Source organism: Ixodes scapularis, unplaced genomic scaffold (assembly GCF_016920785.2).
Source record: "Ixodes scapularis isolate PalLabHiFi unplaced genomic scaffold, ASM1692078v2 PGA_scaffold8__174_contigs__length_109621045, whole genome shotgun sequence".
In the NCBI taxonomy this organism is placed as follows: Eukaryota; Metazoa; Arthropoda; class Arachnida; order Ixodida; family Ixodidae; genus Ixodes; species Ixodes scapularis.
Window position 1 is genome coordinate 50,633,740 of NW_024609883.1, and position 22,649 is coordinate 50,656,388.

Sequence of the window (22,649 nt, forward strand, 5' to 3'; positions counted from 1 at the left end):
GGATTTCAATATATAAATGCAGTATGAAACCTCTTCCAATGCAATATATCGTGCCCCTCTCGAGGCATACCTTGGACAGTCCACCAGAGAGAAGTATTCGCACCACTTACTACGGGTAAGCCAAACCGGGAATATTTCTTCGGGAAAGTAAGCGGGTACAATCTCCTATATACACTTTCTTGGAAAGCTAGTCGTCGCTGCGAAACGATAGAGGAAATCAAGCGGCAACAAAAGTGCATCGCCAAGGCACTCGCCATCTTTGTTCGTTTACTATCAACGGCCAGACTAATTAGCTCAAGAAAAAAGCAGGATCACGCCGCAGTCACTGAGCGTGCTTAGCTTCCGGTAACAGAAACCGCACAAACACGACGACGACGCCTCCACGCACCCTTTCTACGCGTGCGGTCGGACCTAAGGGAAAAAAGAGTGTAGTAATCTGTCGTGCAAGTTTAGGGCTTCCCCTAAACGGTGCTTATTCTATACTTAGTTTCTGCCTACGTTCAGACGCAGCCGACGCTACAAGCTAAAGAAGCCAATCAGAGTTCGTCAAATGTGCGCCATCATAGTGTTCGCCCAATGTTTCTTTACGTGCTTTATCACTACTGTACGTGCTCAATCATTACTGAGCCAATCATGAACAGAAAAGGCCTATAGTGACTTGCGCTTTTTACGCTGTTTGATTCGTCCCATTACCACGAGCGGCGGCTGTGCCTGGACTTCAGGTCAAACGAAGTATAGTGAGGCGTCGATTTTTTTTCCTAGTTGTGTTTACGCCGCCTGTATAAATGTGATTTTTCACCAAGACAACCGACAGTGCAAGAAAGCAACTCTTTTAAATTGCTTCAAGGGGTTGCATTATTGTAGTGAGCTTGGCTTGGGGGTCCATTGGCCAGATCTCCGTCGGTGGTATGCATTTTGCCTTCAGTCGTCTGTGGTGAGAACCGTGCAATTTTTATCTATCTGAGATACCTGGACTGTATCAGTCCAGGTATCTCAGATAGATTAAAAATTTGAGAGAATGGTTGTTTAAGAGTGTAAGGATCAGAGTGTATACGTTTTCCTTGAATAGTAGTGTATTCTTAGCCGCCCGCTGGCGTTGCTGAGAAACTTCCCTCTTCAACGAGAAGGGGGTTGCTGGTGCACGGGAAAGAGCAAATGACCCGTCCGCGAGCGCGAAAGGAATGTGTCCTCTTGCAGGACGGAGGCAAACACCCTCCCTCCCTCCCCCCCCCCCCCCCCCCCAAAAAAAAAAAAAAAAAAAAAAAAGTTGGGAAAGGTGTTTTTTTTTAAATATAATAATAATAATAATAATAATAATTTTATTCAAATCATAAACATGGTACTAATGGTGGCCCGCGAAGGCACCGGTGTGTTTGTATACGGGACCTGGCGTCCAGCATACGAGCACGCCAGTGCTTTCGCGGGCCGGCTAAATTTCGCGGGAGAAGTCCAGAAGTTGGATCGTATAGGCAGGAATATCAAGTTATTAAATCATAACTTTTTTATTCGGGTAAGTTTGTTAGGTGAAAGTTTGATGCAAGAAATTTCTCTCCCCCCCCCCCCCCCCCCCCCCCCTTCAGGTAGCTCTCTGGAAATCCTAAAGCAACAAACAGATTTACAAACCGATTTTTGCGGCGGTTCCCCCTTCAAGCAGTCGATCACTCCTTTCACTCAAACGGCATTAACTCAAACTGTTCCGTCTGGAACCCGCTCTACGAGTCTTGGAGCATAAACGATGGCACCGACACTTACCGACACAAAAACGTATTTGACTCATCACAATTGTGCCAGGTATCATCATTATGATCATAATTAATTTGTCCGTAAGAATTCCAATGGTATTATAAAAGGAGTGGGCATATAAATATAAAAACGATTGTCCAACATGGACAGAGTATTAAAACACTGGGTCCTGTATAAGAGTCCAAAAGGAGGATGGTAGTGGCTGCTGCAAATATTAGTGTAATTTATGGATACAATATGGTCAACTAATACATTCCACTCTTTTATAGCCAATGTAATTGTAATTGTGAAGTACGTATGCTTAGACACCCGGACGTTAGTCAATCTGCTAGTTAGGTGAGAAATGTAGCCAGCGCAGTGCAACCCCTAGCCTGGGGTCTTTAGCGTGCACCACACAGTAGTGATACACGACTGCAAGCCGTTATGATGCTCATCCAGATTGAAACGTGCAAGAGTGGGGAGTGAACCCGGGTACCTGGGTTATACAACACGACTTTTCGCTCCACGCGTTTCGAGCTGAGGTGCGCAAACGCACTCGGCCACCGATCCTTCATAAAGCCAATGGTAATGTAGACATTCTATAAGAGGCGTCAGACAATTAAATTTCGCGTACCGTATTCTCCGGGCTATAGTTCGCAACCAAATTTGGGGACTAAAAGGAAAGTTTTTGCTTAGATAGTTCACACCCGGTGCAGTGTCTGCACGTCGTGCATAGTCCGCACTTGGTGCTCAGCCGACATGAAAATCTTCTTACACACCATACACCTTGACAAACGCCTGCTTTTTTGTTTCGCAAAGAAGCTTTCATTGTGCATTATCATCCAAATACTCTTTCATTCGCAAAATCCGTCACTTCTTGTCATATTATAAAGTCCTTTATAATCCGCACGCGTAGATAGTGCGCACAGCCTAGAATTTCAACGTTTAAGCATGTACACCCGCCAGCGATAGGAAGGTGAACGCCGGACCGTCGACCGGTCTTGCTATCACACTCTAAAAAAAAGGGGGTGTAGACGTTACACCTCTTGTCACATATACAACACCCCAAAACTTCAGTTGGATGTACAGCACACTGAAGTAATACCGACGCTACCAAATTTCACAAGCGTCTTGATAGCCGAGTTGTACAAGTCATTAAAATAGTTAATGTATGTTTGGCTGACTGCAAAAGAAGTTATCGAAGTTTTCTAGGTTCAACTGCAAAATCTGTGCGTTGTTTTCCTGTAGACTTTGGTACGTACTTTAGCTGTTTGATATGTTATATCGCACCGTCATCAACCCTCCCGCAAAAGTTGGGGCCGTCTGTTCGACGTCAGCGCGCTGTACATCCAACTGAAGTTTTGGGGTGTCGTATATGTGACAAGAGGTGTAACGCCTACACCCCCTTTTTTTAGAGTGCAGCGCCATGACGCGGCTGCTGTGGCGGCTCGATTTCTTACCGCGCGCTTCGCCGAGATTAAGCGTTTGGATCGAGCGCTGTTCTCAGATCTGCTGCTACTCCCTGCAAAAAGCATGGAAGTGGATTTCGATTTCGGCATCGCTTTTGTGGGCGCCGTGCCCTCGTCATTGCCGGCAAATGATTTGCACATTGCACGTGAACTAGAGAGGACGTTGTTCGGCAAGGTTTATCAGTGACTCAACCGCTTTCTTCATTCATAAGCGAACGCTAATAACTTCTTCTTTTTAAAAGACCGAAAAGTATGAGTTATTTTTTTATTTGTTCCGCAGCCTTCCAGTTTATCACATATCACAACAAGAAACTACTACATCACATTGTCTACCGATAGCGTCTGAAAGGCTCCTTCTTCAATCCTCGTGCTTTCTGCGGGATTGTAGCAGCAGAGCTGAGAACAGCGATTGTTGTATGCGCTTATTAACCTCGGCGAAACGGGCGATAAAAAGCGAGCTTCCACGGCAGCCGCGCCATGGCGCTAATAGCATGGACCGGTCGACGGTCCGGCGTTCACCTGCATATCGCCGGTGGGTGTACAGTCCGCGGACTATAGCCCAGAAAATACGATAATTTACACAAGCTATCGAAACGAAATGAAGTACGGTGAGGATGTGTTAGTAAAGATTATCTGAGGTATGACCAAAGTGCTACTACAAAATGTGTTACAGGAGCCAGGTGGCGTATTTTTATTGGGACCTCGCCTTTTTGGGGATCTAATACAAAATGAAACAAGGAATATTTATACTTTTGGTTGCTCTACAACTTTCTTCTCAGGGTGAGTGTGTACTTGTTCCTTTAATTTTTCATCATTTCTAGATTTAAAAGTTGTCATAAATTAGGATACGCTATAACCTCCATGTTGTCTTGTCCTTTTCTGGGTCTGAATTTGTAACAGAAGTTACTTGAAAATAATGTGGTCACATGTTCTTTTGTTTCGTGGCTTTATTCAAACACTAAACTTATACCACTTTCAGAGTGTTTTTGCTATTGTGCATATATTTGAAAAGTGCACATCTCCTGAAACCACGCTCACTTATGTCGTCTCAGCCAGCCAAAAGGCCCCCTTTTCAGTCGATGACATAATCCGCCGCATTGTGAGCCCCAGGAAAACTTCATGCGCAGAGACGCTTGGACAAAATCACGATTTGAAAAGAGACAACTTATATCCTTATATCCTAAAGCGGTACCTTTATGCTGGATATATGGCATAGGTTCCCTAAACACGAACTCAATTCTGTTACGTCACGCTGCGGGGGTGGTGCTTTGTACGCACTTCCGGTCTGCGGGTGTGCACTTTAGAAAAAAAAAAGGGTGTATTGTTACACCCTTTGTCCCGTATAAGACACCTCAAAACTTCAGTTCGACGTACAGCTAACAGACGTCGAACTGACGGTTCCAACTTTCACGAGAGGATTGACAGCCGTGTGGTGCAACTTATTAAAATAGCTAATGTACGCGTGACTGACTACAATTTAAAAAAAAAAAGAAGTCGCGGTTTTCTTGGCCCTACCGCAAAACCTCAGTGTTTTCTTTCTGTGGTCTCTGACACGTAGTTTAGCTATTTAATAAGTTATATCGCACCGTCATCAAGCCCTTCGTGAAATTTGGGGCCGTCTGTTCGACTGTAGGGCGCTCTACGTCGAGCTGAAGTTTTGTGGTGCATTATATGGTGCAAACGGATGTAAAGCTATACTCTTTTTTTTTTTTTTAAGAGTGTGGGCGGTGGTTGCCATGCGGGACGGGCATTCCTGTGTTGCTTTGGAAGAAACCAGACTAAAACCGGCCTTCTCGTCAGAATTAGGCGACTACGGCTTACTGAAAGTGCCGGGAAAGGTTTGAAGATCAGTTTTAATATGTTTTCTGTCTGCTTGGTTTGTCTGAAAATGCGGATAGGTGCCTTGAAAAAGGAAAACCATACACTATCGAACCACGATATAGTTTTGCGGGAATCACTTTGGGTTGGATTCACAGATACATGTGGTTGTCAGATTTATGTACCCGTATTTTCCGGACTATTGTCCGCACCCGGTGTATCGTGGGCAGGGGAAAATTTGGTGTAAAAAAGGCTTTCCTTAGACAGTCCGCTCTCGGTACATACTTCGCACGCGGCGCATAGTCCGCACTTAGTACACAATTCGAACTTAAAACTTATGATACGCAGCACACATTGACAGATACCTGCTGGATTATCTCAGAAAGAGGCTTGTATCATACATAAATCACCATGATATACTTTTCTATTCATAAAGTCGTTCCCGTCTTGTTACAGTGAACGAGCTAGAAAAATACAAAACCTTGTAAAGGTCCCACCTGTCGACAGTCCGCACCGGGTAAAGTTCAAACTTTTAAACATGTATAGTCCGCGGAGTATAGTCCAGAAAACATGCACTTGCCTTGTTTCTACATGAACGCGGAAAAGTTCTCAAACCACATCACCCGCGGACCACGACCGTCTGATCGTTCAGACTGTCGTCTGCTCTTCCAAACTCGGTAAAACTCTCGCCTGCTTGTTCAAATAACAGCGGCTATAGTAGGCAAAATTTTGCGATAAGAAGTAAGTGCAGGCCTCAAAAGACTGCTAAGTTTGAAGCTTGCTTATGGTAAGTAACCTCGGTGCAAGCAGAATATACAAGGAGGTGTTGATCATTGTTACCAGAGGCCATCACCGACTTGTTATGGCTGATTTAATCGGTCCGATTCTGCTTATGATTTTCAGTATCGGCGTCGAGCATCGCAGCTACCGTCCAGGCTTTCATAGCCCGAGTGATGTCGCTACTGAAAATAGCGAGCAGAACAACATAACGTGAAGCAGGCTTTAGCGTACATTATGCTCCGTTCACATGGAGTGCATCGCCGCACGTCACATTATTCACACGGAGTTTTACTGTGTAACGAGCTTCATTAATTTCGCTCAGGCCACTAAAGTTATGACAGGAAGACGTGGAATCAGCAATTACAAAAGCGAAAACAAGCACTGGACTCACACAGATGCAAACAACACTCCATTCCAACGGTTTGTTGACGCGCCGGGACGCGGCGCTTCTTGCCCAAACAACATCGCGCATGCGCGGCGACTGTGGCGTGCCGCTAGGGCGACTCCGGTTTGTTTGTACACATCAGTTGGTGTATTGAGGTTTCTTACTGAAAGTGTACTACGCCGTGTTTTTTAGTTATGTCAAATAGCTACACTATCTGAATACTCACCCAAAATCTCTCTCTATATCTCTATATTAAGAATAGCTGCTACGGCAAATGAATGCGTTAAAAAAGTCATTTTTTCTCCACGCTTTCGACTGGCGTAACGTTCTTGCCAGGCTCGAGCAAGTAAGTTTCGAATGCAAAAATATCTCGTTCAGATTCGTTTCTCTTTTTTTCTTGCTGATGACCTAGTGCTGAAATAGTCCTCCGTTGCAGCAATTTCAAAGTTCATACCATAAACGTATTGTAATCTATTGGGAACAAGTTCTGCTTCCGAGAAAGTGAACCTGTGCCTACTACTGGCCTCACTATTTTAGTGTTTTCGGTAAACAATCAGTTTAAAAAAACTGCGAGGTCCACAAAAAATGAATTCGTAAGCTCGATTGACACTTCTGGATCTACGATGGTGTTCCAGCCGCAGATGGCTTGGGGAAGGAAAGAATGATTAAATGTGCTTGTAAACCGGAAATAGGTTCCATTGTGCAGGAGTTGTTAAGGCGAGACGATGCTCTGTCAGGAGGTGATAACATAGAGTTCTTGAGGTCGGGCAATTATAGTGGCCTTTATGAAGAAGACAGAGGCGAGATAGGTTTCTGCGGAGCTACAAAAGGGACATGGTTAGTTGACATTTTAACGCGTATACACTGATAGAAAAATCATAGGTCGACAAGATGAAACGATCGGCCCGGTTTTGTACAGCCTCCAGGTGATGGATGAGGAAGACCTGATTAATACTCCAGATGGAAGCTGCATATTCTAACTTTTGTTTGATGAAAGTGTCATACGCCATTCATTTTGCGTACGAGTGGAGGAGCACTGCGCAGGTTACGTCTGATGAAGCCTAGAGTTCTCGATGAGTCAGCATGTATGGCTTCAATGAGGTTATTCCATGATAGGGCTGATGTTAGTTTTTACCAAGATATTTATACGTTGAAACGGTTTCAATTAGGTCAGAGTCGAGAAAGCACTGATGATGTGGGATGGATTTCTTTCTGGTGAAGCGGATTAATTTACATTTGGATTTGTTTAGTGACAAGTGTTTAATTTTAGGAGGACATCTTGTAGCTGGTTTTGATTATTCACACATGTTGTCGTCTGCGAAGAGGGGTATTTTAGAGGAAATGGTGGAAGGAAGGTCTTGATAAATATTAAAAAAGCAGAGGCCCGAGACGGACCCTTGCGGAATACCAGAGGAGAAATTTGTTAAAATGGACTCGTGACCCTGATGACCGTGAACTGTACGCGGGAGGAAAGAACGTCGCGTATCCATGCAAACACTAAGAGACCAAGGTGGAGAGGGGACAAATAGGAAGGTAGAAGTTGATGGAGGGCACGGTCAAAAGCTTTGGAGATATCAAGAAAGACGGCGTCGGTCTGAGCATGACACTAGAGGTTAGTGTGTAGATCATGAATGAAGTCACAGAGCTGCGTCTCACAGGATAGTCCTTTTTCGAATCCATGTTGATTCATAGATAAAAATATATTTGTTGTTAAGTGAGTCATGATCGGAGAGTGATGTATGTGCTCAAGCAGTTTGGATGAGACAGATGTTACAGATATCAGGCGAGAGTTAGAGACAGTAGAGCAAATTCCCTGTTTAAAAACCGGGACAACCTTGCTAATTTTCCAGCCTGAAGGAAAGTGGCTTTCAGATAAGGACTGATTATATATGAGTGAGAAAAATTCACTAAAAATTATGCTGGTGTTTTTGAGAAATTTCGAATTTATATTGTCAGTGCCAGCGGACAATGTGACGGGTACAGACGTTTAATTTGAATATATTGGCCGAAATTGTCCTGAAAGCTTCATAATTATACAATTTCTACGCCTATGTGCTTTTGTGCGTTCCGAGATCTTTCTTGAGGCTACATGAAGTTTGGGATATTCAACGAGAGACAACAGTATTAGCAATTTTGCTTGCTTAAAAAAGCAAGATTCACGGTTCCCCACGATGTCATGCAATATATCTGAGGCAACACCCAAGGCGCTGCACATTCCGGTGCACACAGACTACACAGAAAGTATAATATAAGTAATATAATATAAATAATATAATATATAATAGAATATAATAATATAAGTAATATAATATGTAAAATATAAAGTAATATAACGTCACACAAAGTATGACGTTATGTGACGTCACAGTGTCGTGTGACATGGTCACGTACGTCAGGCACTGCAAAGGCTCTGTTCTACTCCGACGTCGAGGGCAGCGAACGCGGCGTAGCGCAGCTGACATCACTACTGATTGGTCGCAGATGTCGAGTTACTGCTCACCCGCCAATGAAAGGCACACTTTTTGCGCTATGCTACGTTCGCTGCCCTCAACGTCGGAGTATTTGATCGTTTTTGTTTGGCAACAAGCTTAGTGGCGCCATCTATTGGGTGGTCCAGGCACACTTCCGGTTCACGTATATTTTCAAATTGTTTGCTCATTATTTTAGCATAATTGTGAATTAAGTCTGACAGTGCTAAAAGTGGGCATTTCGAGACGATACTGTGTATATTTAATTTCGCAAATACTGGGAAAGCCACCGTCTAGTTCAGAACCGGAATGTCGTGCCCCATCGACATGTCGTGCAAATGTCGTGCCCCATCGACATGAAGCGCCTACTAACCCTTTCTTGCGACGCAGTCATTTTTGTATTTTCATACAAAGCCTGTATCGAGTTTCTTAGAGTTTTGCTGCTGCTTTCCGGCGATGTGGAAAGGAACCCAGGCCCTATGTCTCTAGCCCGAATAGAAGAATTCAATAATCTTAAAGACACTGTTACAAAACTTCAGGCGAGTCATTCTACGCTTCAGCAGGAAGTCACTCAGCTTACAGAACAGCAAAAGCAGTACGAAGCGACCGTTTCGGCCCTTGAGGAAAACGTAGACCAGCTCTCGAGCGAACTGAATTCCCGGAAAGAAACAGGTGATTGCGATGCATCTACTACACCTCACCTTACGGAGGCTTTAAACGAGCTGTCTAAATTAAAAGCGCGCTGCGACGACGCGGAGGGCAGATCCCGCCGTTCTAATCTAATATTTTTCGGAATCGCTGACACTGACAAAGAAACTTGGGCTCAATCTGAGGGCTTGATCACAAGCGTGTGTTCCGAGAAACTCGGTATCCAAGTTTTATCTTCCGGAATTGAAAGAGCTCACCGTTTAGGAGCATTCCATCAGCAGAAAATTCGTCCCATCATTGTCAAGTTTTCATCGTTCAAAGAAAAAGAGGGCATTCTTGGTTCTGCGCACAAGCTTAAGGGCTCACGCGTTGCAATTAGTGAAGATTTTCCACTTTCTGCAAGGCTCGCACGACGTCGTCTTCTTGATTTTGCCAGACCAAAGGGAACGCCTTTTCGGCTGCGTCACGATAAACTGTTCATAGATGGCAAGTGTTTTGTGTTCGATGACGCTATCGGCTCGGTTGTTGAAAAATGTACGTAGCAATGCCGGCGTTCTTCGCGTTTGCCCACTCACAATCAAACTGCCAAACCCCACGTTATCAATAAGACATCTTCTATTCATTCTATTTTGTTTACTAACATTAGAAGCCTAATCCCAAAGAGATATGATGTGAATTCCTTGATTCAAACATGCAACGCCGACTTTATTGTTCTTACTGAGACGTGGTTAAATCCCGACATATCAGATGCTGAATTGTTTCCTTCTTATCCAAACTTTCGTGTGTACAGGTGCGACAGAATTACTAGAAAGGGGGGAGGCGTACTTTTGGCTATTAATAATCAAATCACGTCTTGGCTCATTCCACTTTCTACCGCACTAGAAGTCGTTAGGGGTTTACCTCCCTACGGCGCCCTCTGTTGTACTGGGCGTATGTCATAGGCCACCTGATAGTAATAAGGAATTCACCTTTGAGCTTAATAAGTGTCTTTCTGAACTCGCTACTCAATATCCTAACGCTTCTGTTGTACTTCTTGGGGATTTCAATTACCCGAATATTAATTGGTCTACATCCACTTGCACTTCCTCTCAAGAATTTATAGATCTTTGCCTAGATTATAACCTAACAAATATTATCACACAGCCTACCAGAATTGCCGACTGCTGCAGCAATATACTCGACTTGTGCTTAAGTCAGGAGCCTTCTCTTTTTAGCAACGTTACCTACTTAACAGGAATCACCGACCATCTTGTCATCGACATAACACTCTCTCTCACTCTTCCTCGGAAATCACATTATTGCAAATACATTCGCGACTATGCGAGGGCCGACTATGTGTCTATCAACGCATGCTTCGAAGACTTTTACCAATCATTCTCTGTTAATCTCGAGGAAAGAACCGTCGATGAAAATTGGACGCTCTATAAAAATAAGCTATCCCACTTAGTTGAGCGCTTCATCCCATTGACCCGCATCATATCAGATAACTGTCACCCATGGTATAACAAAAGGGTGCATAGTCATGCTAACAAGAAAAAGCGACTTTATAAGCGAGCGAAATCTGTCAACAATTCAGCCTCGTGGGATACATATCATGCGTGTGCTAGAACATACAAAACCGCCATTGCTGATGCTAAAATTAAGTTTTATACTCATGACCTCCCCAACATTTTAACAAATAAACCCAAAAAGTTCTGGAAAGTGGTCAACCCAGCTCTGTCTCTTCGATTGCAGTTCATAAACGACAACGGCATCCCACTTTCAGACGAAGATAGCGCTCTTTACCTTAACAATTTCTTCACATCAATCTTTACTAAAGAAGACTTGCTAAACGTTCCCGACTCATGCCCATTAACTCACCCCCAGATGAATCCTATCATAATTGACCCCGCAGGTGTATTGAAAGCAATAGAAAACCTAAAGGTTTCTTCGAGCTCTGGAGACGACCAAATTAATTCGAAGGTATTAATAAACACTAAACACATTTCCTCTGTTTTTCTCTGTGACATATTCTCACAATCGCTCACGCTTTCCATAGTTCCACGTGACTGGAAAATAGCTAACGTAATACCTGTTCACAAAACTGGTGATCGCCAACTAATAAGTAATTACCGTCCCATCTCTCTCACCAGTGTTCCATCTAAGCTCATGGAGCATATACTTTACTCAAATATAATAAACTTTCTTGACTCTCATAACCTTCTTTTTGAACATCAGCACGGATTTCGTAAATCTTACTCTTGTGAAACCCAGCTAACCGCCTTCCTTACTGATATCTACTCAAGCTTTGATTCGAATATTCAGACCGACGCCATTTTCATTGACCTCTCCAAAGCATTGGATAAAGTACCCCACCAACGTCTTTTAACAAAGCTTAACGATATTAATATTCATCCCTCTGTTGTTAAGTGGATTTCTGAATTCCTAATTAACCGTAAGCAATATTCCTCCGTTAACAACGTAAAATCTCCCACCTCTACCGTAACGTCAGGTGTCCCCCAGGGAACCGTACTGGGCCCCCTTCTGTTCCTAATCTATATTAATGATCTCCACCTTAATATCACTTCTTCTGTGCGCCTGTTCGCCGACGATTGTGTCATTTACCGACCCATTCTTTCATACCATGATCATCATGCTCTCCAGGAAGACCTAGAGTCTGTAATCCATTGAAAAATGGCAGATGACATTAAACTTCAATAAATGTAGATCCCTATCATTTTCCCGCAGTTCGCGTGCCACACCATTTTCGTATTAGCGCTCTAACACTCAAGTCATAGCATGCTCATCTTATAAGTACCTGGGTGTTCATCTCACCTCTAACCTATCATGGACTACTCACGTAACTTCTGTTATTTCTGATACTAACCGTTCTCTCGGATACTTGCGCCGTAACCTTAAACTTGCTACACCCTCCGTAAAACGACTAGCGTATACTACTCTTATAAGATCGACATTAGAATACGCCTCATCTATATGGTCCCCATGGCAGTCCTACCTTGCAAATAATCTAGAATCCGTCCAAAACAGAGCCCTTCGTTTTATTTATAACAACTACTCACCATATACCAGCATATCAGGATTACGCCAATCAGCTAACCTTCATTCACTTTCCCTTCGCCGCCGAGTATCACGCCTTTCTCTCCTCCATCGAGTTTTTTATCACAGTAGCCACCTCAAAGAATCACTGCTATCACCTCCCCATCGTATTTTCCCGCGTCTAGATCACCTATGTAAATTACGTCCAATTCGATCATCAACTGTTTCTCACCAGACTTCCACACTACCATTGGCCGTCGAGGATTGGAATTCACTACCTCATAACATCGTTTCTATTAATGATACTACTAAATTTTTTGAAGCCATTACCCTCTCTTTATCTAACCTACGCCACCACGTTTTAACTCATGCGTGAAAAAGCGGATAGCCGAACCTTAAAAGCCTGAAACGTGTACTTTCACACGGATCACTTCAGAGATCCAATTTCTGCACTCTACAAAGAGAACTTGGCATATGACGAAGATGAAAATGTGTTTAGACCAAAGAAGTTAGACTGCGCTGTGAAAGTCAGCATAACATTTTAGTGTGCTCAGTGTCACAGTGCAGGCAGTTTAGGTTTCAGCTCTAAACGTATTATGAGCTTGACATTCGTATAGCTCCCCCTTACGTTGCAGCGATTGGCCCTCCCAAATAATTTGCGGAAAAAAAGGCTCGAGCTACACCTTAGCACTTCTTATGACTTATAAATGCGAAAGCATGTACGTCATTCTTCCGCTCCCTTATTTCGTCTGCGGTGTATTTCCGTCGAGGGCTGAGCGCGCGCTCTCCTTGGCTCTCCTCGCCGCTTTGACCTTGGACGCTTCGTGTAACCGGCGCGCTCACGGCGCAGACACGCAGCGCCATGGGGTGGCTCTCGTGGACACTGACGCGGAGCGGCCAATGGGAGCCTCGTTCCGTGAAGCTATGACGCGCGCCAGCCAATGGGACCGAAGCCGAAAACCATCAGCTTCACTCTGCTCCTTTGAGATCGGGGAAACTAGGTGCCGCTTGGCTAGGCTTTTCGCCTGGTTTCAAAGCTGGGAGCCGGCTTCACTTGGAGAAAGTAGTTAGGGTGCCGTTTGGCGCGGCTTCAAAGCTGATGACGTCGGCTCGCTCCATGGGACAGTCAATGATTTCGAATTCATATATGCCCCAATTCCTTAGACTTTGGTGTCACATTACCTCGCCAGTAATGAGTGAATATACAATATTGGCGGAGACAAGACAGAGAATTCTTAATTGCCTAAAACTAAAGTGATGTGAAGTATCTTACGAAATATCAACGATGGTTGTGCAAGCTGTAACTGCCGGCAAATCCGTCATTCCTTTACTTCATTGAAGGTATGAAGCGAACCTTCTAATCTCTACGTTTGCTTTTCTTTTTCAGAACCTGAACGTCCTTCTGCTGACTCGCCGGCTGTTGTAATAGAAAATAAGTATGGACGTTTATCACCGGGATGTAAGACGGAAATACTAAAACAAATGCAACAAGTATGCAAGGTTCAAGACAGGTCCAATGTAAGGCTTCACACTTCAAACATTAGCCCTCTCTCACTTCTCTATGCGAGATATGGTGATAGCGTTTTTTTTTTTTTTTTTCAATATTGATTGTTCGAAATTGTTTATTTAGTGGCTGTTCTGCTCATGGATATCTCTTCGTTGGGCAAGAGAAAAATATATAAACTAAGAAACGCAGCAAATTTAAGGAATCGCACTGATTTTCCCAAAACAGCCTATTTATTCGAATTGTGATTAATTTCAGCAAAAACGTCGTACTCATTTTCTGAAAAAAAAAAATTATCGTTACACGTAACTCAATCCTCAGTCCTCTCTTTAAATGATGCACCCACGTTCATCTCTAAGAAAAAGGTCATAAGCCATTCCACTCTGTGAAGGTGAATGACCAGCGAGGCTGTTTAGCACGCGACACAGACTCGCCCCAAGAAGTTAGAGGAAACTAGACACGCTAGAGTTCCTGCATAAGCTCCCTAAGGGAGCCAGAGTTGCGCGTCTGTTTTCCATGTGCCGCCGCGCCGCTATTGGGCGAGGTTCGATCACGTGAGGAGCCGGATGAAGTGCCGTGCAGGAAAATAGACGTTGCACTCGCCCCGCCGTACGTTCCCCTGCTTCTCTCTCTAAGTGTTGTGCATGAAGAAAAGGGGGGTTTGGGGGGGGGGGGGGGGGGCGAGGGGGGGGCGAGAGGAGGACCAATTGTGGATGCGCACCGCCCCTGCTTCTGAGCGCGCCGCGCCTCGAATGCGCGGCGCCGCCATTCGCCGAATTCAGTCACGTGAGGAGCGGGATCAACATGCCGTGCAGGAAAGGCGGCGCTACGGAGCTGAACGCTCAACTCTGGCTCCCGTAGGGAGCCTATTAGCGGCGAGATTAGGGTGCCTACATGTCTGTCTGTCTGAGGGTGAAGACATCCATTGTTGCCCTGATTGTGCCAGCGCGTGACGCTCTCGCGCACTGGGTGCGTGACTTGGGCGGTAAAATGGCGTCTATGGATTAGCCAAAGCTACGCGCTCGAGCTCAGTAACACCAGATTGCGCGCGCTTCAAAATGCATAAAAAAACGATTGGTCGGAAAAATGGCTGAGATGTCACCACTCAAGCAAAAGCGCGCGTGTGTATGAAGGCACTCTAGGCGAGATGTTCCGGTGGCGCCCTCATATGGTTACCTTTCGTGACGTCATTACCTTGCGAACAACAAGTTCAATGGTGTTTCTAATTTGCATGGCGGAAGCTTCAATCATAGCGTTCTTGAACCAACACTGTCAACACCGTCAAAATTGAAGCCCTCACGTTCCTTTTATTTCCGTCCATGAGAACTCTTTTGCTGACGTCATAGTCAGCATTCGGCCAATCCTGGAAGGCCGACCACTTTCGATCGCGCAAGTCGCTAATGCAGTAACTCGCGAGACGGGACCGCCATCCCGGGAGAGTGGAAGGAAAGGAAACGAGGCACGCAAGTGCTCGGAACGACGACAAAGAGAGGGCGGTGCGAGCATAGACATGGCTGATGCGGGTCGCACAGAAGAAAAGTAATAACGATACCATTATCCTACATTGAACAGACGTATGCTTACTGTAGAGGTTATGATACCAATTAAATAGATTGTCGCTTCAACAGTGACAGTAACTCATTGAAATTAAACAGTAGTGTTAATTGGATCTTTGAAATCTGCCTGTGATGCAGAGCAAATACGCACTGTTGACTTATCACCATCAAGCATAAAGGACGAGCGGAAGCAGAATAGATGTGTGAAGGAGAAGCGAGCATATGTACTATAAAAAAGAACTGCTACGTAACGTGAAGAATGTCAGCAACTATCTTGCCATTAATGTACTAGCTCAGTAGCTGTGCACGTGCTTATGGCAGCCTGTAAGTGTAGGATGCTCCCTATATGGTATCAACCAGTGGAAAAGCCAGGAGGGGGGGGGAGGCTTATGGGGCTTCGCCCCCACCCTTGCCAAATCAGGCGGGCCCTAGCTTATACACAGAAATGTCGAAACCCCCCCCCCCCCCCCCGCACCTCAGGTCATAAAATCCCAGTCGCCTCAACTTCCCTCCCCCCTCACCCCCTCAAAAGCTCCTGGCTAAGCCAGTACTATCAACCATACCTCGGCAAACCTCACTCATGAGGGCCCTCACTCACCCTCACTCATCCTCATCTTCACAGGTGAGGTGAGGGTGAGTGAGTTTCTGAACCAGGAAAATTCATGAGTGTGAGGGTGAGTGAGGGCCGTGAGGGCTGTGAGGGCGGTGAGGGCCGTGAGGGCTGTGAGGGCGGTGAGGGCCGTGAGGGCGGTGAGGGCCGTGAGGGCCGTGAGGGCCGTGAGGGTGGTGAGGGCCGTGAGGGCCATGAGGGCCATGAGGGCGGTGAGGGCGGTGAGGGGTATGAGGGCCATGAGTGCGTGAGGGGCGTGAGGACGGTGAGTAGCGTGAGGCCATGAGTGCGTGAGTGGTGTGAGGGCGGTGAGTGCGTGAGGGGTGTGAGGGCCATGAGTGCGTGAAGGCAGTGAGTGGCATGAGAGGCGTGAGGGCCGTGAGGGCGGTGAGGCCCCCTTCAGATCGAGCATCTTTCTCAGCAATTTTGGTGGTAATGGCGGGTTGTTCTCTAGCTTTCCCTAGATCGACACGAATTGCTGAGATCGGGTCCGGCTCGAAATAAGCAAGTAACTCGGAGCAATTCGAATGCGTTTGAAGCGGCTGCATCCAATCAGGGACGCAAAATTTTCACGTGATACCTCGTGCCGGTGATGATGACACCGAAAGACTTGGTTCTGGTTTGAAATGGATTGTTTTTTTGGAAATAAACAGTTTCAGAAAGGTGAATTAGTATTCTTAACGAGATTTAAATGCATAAAAACACGTTTATAACGCGTAATTGTGTCTAAATAGTGCAAGAAAAATAAAATTTTATGATGACGATGGCAAATTGCAGCAATTGGTTGCTGCGTGTGATCGCGGGCGGCCCGTGTTGCTGGTGTTGTGACGTAAAGTTTCTGGGCGAAATTGCCCCATCTGAAGCTGGCCTGAGTGGCGTGAGGGCCATCAGTGCGTGAGGGGTGTGAGGGCCGCAAGGGCGGTGAGGCGCGTGAGGGCGGTGAGTGGCGTGAGGGCGGTGAGTGGCGTGAGGGCGGTGAGTGGCGTGAAGGCGGTGAGTGGCGTGAGGGCCGTGAGGGCGGTGAGGGCCGTGAGGGCGGTGAGTGGCGTGAGGGCTATGAGTGCGTGAGGGCCGTGAGGGCGGTGAGGGCCGTGAGGGCGGTGAGTGGCGTGAGGGCCAGGAATGAGTGAGGGGCGTGAGGGCCGTGAGGGGCCTAAGGGCCGTGAGGGCGGTGAGTGCGTGAGGGCCGTGAGGTTCAGTGAGGGTGAGTGAAGGGCTGAAGGTGAGTGTGACTGTGAGGGTGAGGGTGAGTGAGGGGCTGAAGGTAAGTGTAGCTGTGAGGGTGAGGGTGAGTGAGGGGCTTAGGCGAGTGTGGCTGTGAGGGTGGGGGTGAGTGAGGGCGACCTAAAATGCCGACCTCTGCTATCAACAGCACTCAATAGATAGTCAACATTATCAGGATAAGCGAAATTCCCTTTATTTTATGCATCATAGAGGCAGTGTTTCTGTTTTTAAATGCAAGCAGGCAAAGCACGCACTTCAGAAAACACTTGTGTGAAGGCTGCGTTCACGATGCAGTCCCCGTCAAACATTCAAGGCGTTAACAAAAATCCACAAATTAAATTTTCAACGAAACGCGTTACTTTAGCAAAACGCTAGAAAACTCACATTGCGTTTTACATCATTCACCCTTGTCGCCCGATGAATCAGCAGTCAGCGCTACACAAACCTCAATGAGCTTGTCGTTTGTTTTCTTGCCGTTGGAACGATCACTGGCGGTCGTGGCTGCTGCCTCCGTGCTCGCGGAAGCGATGGTCACTTTGTGACAAGGTGACGTTTTGAATCTTGACGCATGGCAACGGTGAATGAAGGTCTATTACCGTCTTCCTAATCTCAGCAAGGCTGCCGTTACGAGCCACAACAACACCACCACTTTCAAGCTTCATAACACCGGCACAAATGGAAGCCAAGCCTTGCACCTCGCCAAGTGTTATACCGGAGACGTTGAACGCCAGCTCACCGTGCTCTTCAACCCGGTCCTGCCACCGAATGGGCTCATCCAACAGCACGAAAGCATTCATGTGCGCGTTGATCAAGTTACCGATCGCTTGTCAAGCCCCAGCCGCGGTCGATCTGACGAGCATCGCGGCCATGTTATTTCAAGTTTATCACGCCAAGGGTACGGTTGTCGAGTTAAAACAATGCAAATATTCCCGTGAATTCTTGCTCGTCACAATCCGAACATTTTGTCGTCACAATCCGAACTCGAAGGCGGCCGTTAGCGGAAAATAGAGGCTTTCTAGTTTCACGAACGTTCCCATGGCAAAGAGCGTTGAATCGTCACGCGCAATGAAGCCAATGGGATAGCGAGGCACCTATGTAGGGACGTGTAAAAACGTGGAAGCCGTTTTTTTTTTTTCGCACGAGCTTTTATGCAAATGGAAAGTAAGTAAAAAAGGCTGCCCGAGATTATGCGGTTGCATGCATTTCTGCAGCGCCGAAAGAAAAGAGCATGGCTTATGGGGACTACCGTCGTAATCACTGCGGTGAGCAAAGGGAGAAAAGCATTATTAAAACTGCCCGAAGAAACTTTCCTGCATCATCCACAATATATTCACATTCGGTGCACTCTGCGTCGATTTCACGACTTGTCATATATTACCACAGTCGTCGTCAGCGCTGTATTCATTTGGAGTCTCCTTCACGGGCAAAGAGGACATTTCATTTGCAGCTTATGTTCACGGCGGCTTCACAAAGGATGATCGGTGTCGCAGCGTACCTTCACATAATAGTTTCTTCTCGTAATGCCATCCGTATCGTGCAGGAACAGGGAATGCGACGTCACAAAAGAGGCACAAACACCACAAGGTTGTTACCGTGGTTTTCGCCATGTTTGTTTTGAAAGACAGTAGCGAAATGCTTAGAGAAAACAAGTTGAGATATACTAGCTAAATTTGCTTTACATCATAACTATTGAAACAATCTTTCGTATTTTATGAAAGGATACTATTCTTTTTCTCTGTTTCCTTCCATTATCGGGGAAGTTAGCATTTCTCCGTTATCCGCTCGTTCTACCTCCCGGGGGAAAGAAAGAAGATTAAAAAAAGATCAAGGGGAAATGCGGGGATTTCTTCGCCCCAACTGGGTGGACACGTCATCGTAACGTAGGGGGATCGTCAATTTCTAGCTGTCCGCGTGCGTGAACCCGAACGTTGGGGCGGAGCCTCAAACAAGAATCATGCTAGTTGCAGGCTCCGCCCCAGTTGTTTGTCTCTTATGTAAAAAGCCAGAAACTATAAACCATATATTTCTGGACTGCCGGGACGCAGTATTTCATTGCGATGCTCTACAGCGTACTTAAAAAAAACAAAAAAACCTTTGCCAATAACTGTTTTTGGCTTACGTTTTCTCACAACCGGTAACGAGGGTGTGCCCTACGACATGTTCGTGGTGTTGAGTCTCCACAGTATGTGGAAGTCCAGGATGGCTGTTCGACATGCCGACTTGAACGTTCGATTGTTCAAACTACTTTATTGAGAGCCTGTGTTATTTACGAGAAGCTATAATATCACAGAGCGAACCGCCAGAATGGCTGTCTGTGCTAGACGGACTTGCTGATTTGAAGCTATTTTAGGGCCTGATGTACAGGCAAATGGCGACTGGTCTGTGTAAGAAAGAAGTGTTGTGTCTTAGTGCATCTGTGTCGTATACCCAACAGGAAATAAATAAAAACAAAAGCCTTGCATGGCCTAGTTGGTAGCTTGTCTGGCTTGCAACCAAAGTGTCGGGGGTTCGAATCCCGTCTAAAATTCTCCAAAATTTTCTTTAAGGCAAATGAATTACTTGATAGAGTGAAGTCATTTCATGCACACAGTGACCTTTTATTCGAATTACATGTCATGTTTTCTAATCACTTTCATCCCACGTGTGACGTCACGTTTCACGTCAGCGTTGTGGGATGTTCAAATTACATTTGGCTGGGACGTCATGACCCTATCGACCTATAAGGACTTTCGCGGCACGCCACACACACCGGCTTTTCTGCCATGCTACCGATTTTCCCGGACATGACGGCTGTAACGCTACCGCGTTAAAGGAGGGAACTGTCCGTAGTGCTGTTATTCATACGAGATATTGCTACCTCGTGTGAATACCGCATTAGTTACGCGCTTTATCCACGGGGAGCAAAACTTCTGGCGTATGATGCGGCTTCATAGAAACCGGAAAGGTAAAAACGCGCCCAAATTGAGTGCTTTTCCGTTCTCATTTTGCTGCCATTCAATATTGCATTTTCCAGTTATAAGGCACTTATAACTGTGTGAACTGCGCTAGTTCAAGAGTTTTCGGCGATGCGCAATATTTGTATGTAGCTGCATTCGTTCCTACATAATTTACTGATTTAACGGTGGCGGTGGGTGGCGGGTTGGCAGGCGCACTCGCGTACGGGTTTTAACCTTTCTGCACAGCCGTGCACGCCACCCAGGATCAGATTTTTGTATGCAAATAAATATTAATAATATTATTAATATTAATGAGTCAAATGTATATAGAAGCCTTATTAAATCGAACGTTGCCATCTCTCTTGTATATGCCCTTCGGCAAAAACCAGTATCACCACTCACACACACACGCACATACACACACATATATATATATAAAGTTGAAAATCCCAAGTCAGAGAAACAAATACACGGAAGGTTTATTTCAACGTTTCGGCAAGAGTCGTGCCTTCGTCAGGAAGCAAGACTCTTGCCGAAACGTTGAAATAAATCTTCCGTGTTTTTGTTTCTCTGACTTGGGATTTTCAACTTTGTGTACTCCACGCCTTCGGCCAACCCTACGCGACTACATATATATATATATATATATATATATATATATATATATATATATACATAATTTTTTTTATGTGATGCCTATTTTTTGTTGGAGCGATTTGCCGCCGTTTTATGAAACACCCTTCATACCTACTAGTCAGCATCTGCTTGCACGTCGTTTTGAAGGTGGTATCCAGAAACTTACCTCTTGTTCCAGTTTTATCCGTCGTTAGGTGGCTGCGCCGTCTACTGTTATAACGACCGAACTGACGGGATCAGAGTGACTCTGCGCAATGGCTTGCCTTGTGGAAGCGATGGCCAGGTAATGCGTCACAAAACTTTCTATTGCGACGTTCTGTTTACAACTACTTTCTTGCTGGTCGTATTTTATCTCAATAACAGAGCCGAAAAGAAAAAAGAAAAGCTTTGCAATCTTTTTTAAGCTTATCCGCAAATGTTACCCGCAAAATTGTCATAATTTTTAACGTATCGTACAGTAGGTTTCTAGAGGTGGAAACTTGGGGGGTATTCAACCTCCAAAAGACTGACGCAAAGGCGAGACACAAAAGCAAGGCGCAAAAGCGCTACAGCTGAAAGAAACAGATATTCGAATATCGGAATCCGGGAGTTCGTATCCTATATTCGGAAATACGTGGAGTTAATTTACGATATGTTAGTTAACCCTACCCAAAAACCCAATATAACTTTTCGCTATCTGGATTATGGAACAAACAATCTAATTGTAAATGTATTGGAAACCTGAAATTCAGTATGAAAACCTGAAACACAGCTCGAATGCAATAACCTGTCTTGTTCCATAATCCAGATAGAAAAAAGTTATGTTGAAGTTCGGGGTAGGAAATGACAGCTTAAAAAGCGCAGGGTGAGGTGGATCACGAGCATTTCATTGTCGCTTCACAGCCAATTACATAGCGGCATTCATCAGTTGGACTGCCGAAGGACAAAGGACGAAGCGAGTAGCGTGGCCGTAGTGAGCCGCACCCTGCGTTTCTTAAGTCCTCAGTGACTACGGCATCACCACCACAGAAGGGCTTTGTCGCCGGTGTTGCCGCACACCCCAGTGGCCGACGTAAGTTACCATGTGACCCTAGCTACAAGCAGTGGTGCTCCTGCTGGAACAACATAGTGTTTCAAGCGTAATGGAGAAGCTGCGAAAGAGGAGAACTATATAGCTGTTGTCGCCGGTGTATCCACGAATGGAATCGCCCAGATACCGGCGTGAGCCAGAAGTATTACATAAAACCTGAAAAGAAAAGTATTCAGTGTTACAGAAACTTCAGTTCCTGAATTTAAAATCCCTTTCTTTTTTGTTTGCAGATTTGTAAAAACGGGGAATGTGTCGATGCGCCCAATAGCTGCGAGATCGACTACTTCTTTCCTTAGGGCTTCGCAGGTTCACAGTCACCTCTTTCGAACCAAACGTAAAACTTTTGAAATCCTGAGGTCTGATCTATTCAAGCGTTCGTCTAAAGATCTTCGAAATAAACTAAGTACGCTTCGTCTCTTCCGTGCTTTCATTAACAAACAATGTACTAATAAATTGTGCGCCTGTACCCCATTTTGTTCGCTTTAGGGGTCCCGTTTCACAGTAAGCCGCGGAACGCCAGAGAACGAGCGTGGATATCTGTAAAGGCGACAGGTGCCAAGGGACACGCTGCAGGCTCACGAGCTCGACTCAAGGATGAATCCGGTGCACGTTGTCCGGTGACACACACTCGCTGTGTGCGGTTGGGGACCATCTGGAGCCTGGCCAGCGGTTATGACCGAGGCGTCGGGCGCGTCTCGCTTCGCGGCGACGACCCCGCGACTCCCCATGAATATTACGCGTTTTGAACCGGGACTTTGTTTACATATTCCTGAGAAGCATTTGGCCCC

The 22,649-nt window shown here is 45.6% G+C and overlaps 1 protein-coding gene across 1 annotated transcript; it reads left to right on the forward strand.

Moving 5' to 3' along the window:
- Nucleotides 1-3,919: 3,919 nt before the first annotated feature.
- LOC115327811 lies at nt 3,920-22,157 on the forward strand. The gene is made up of 4 exons (XM_029988855.2): nt 3,920-3,971; nt 13,714-13,844; nt 20,971-21,075; nt 22,092-22,157. The coding sequence occupies exons 1-4, from the start codon at nt 3,920-3,922 to the stop codon at nt 22,155-22,157; spliced, it is 354 nt and encodes a 117-aa protein (XP_029844715.2).
- Nucleotides 22,158-22,649: the final 492 nt, after the last annotated feature.

Coding starts and splice junctions, on each gene's coding strand:
- LOC115327811 (XM_029988855.2), top strand. CDS start 3,920: ATGAAACAAGGAATATTTATACTTTTGGTTGCTCTACAACTTTCTTCT. Junction 3,972..13,713: donor TCTACAACTTTCTTCTCAGG/GTGAGTGTGTAC, acceptor TTTCTTTTTCAG/AACCTGAACGTCCTTCTGCT. Junction 13,845..20,970: donor AGGTTCAAGACAGGTCCAAT/GTAAGGCTTCAC, acceptor CTCTTGTTCCAG/TTTTATCCGTCGTTAGGTGG.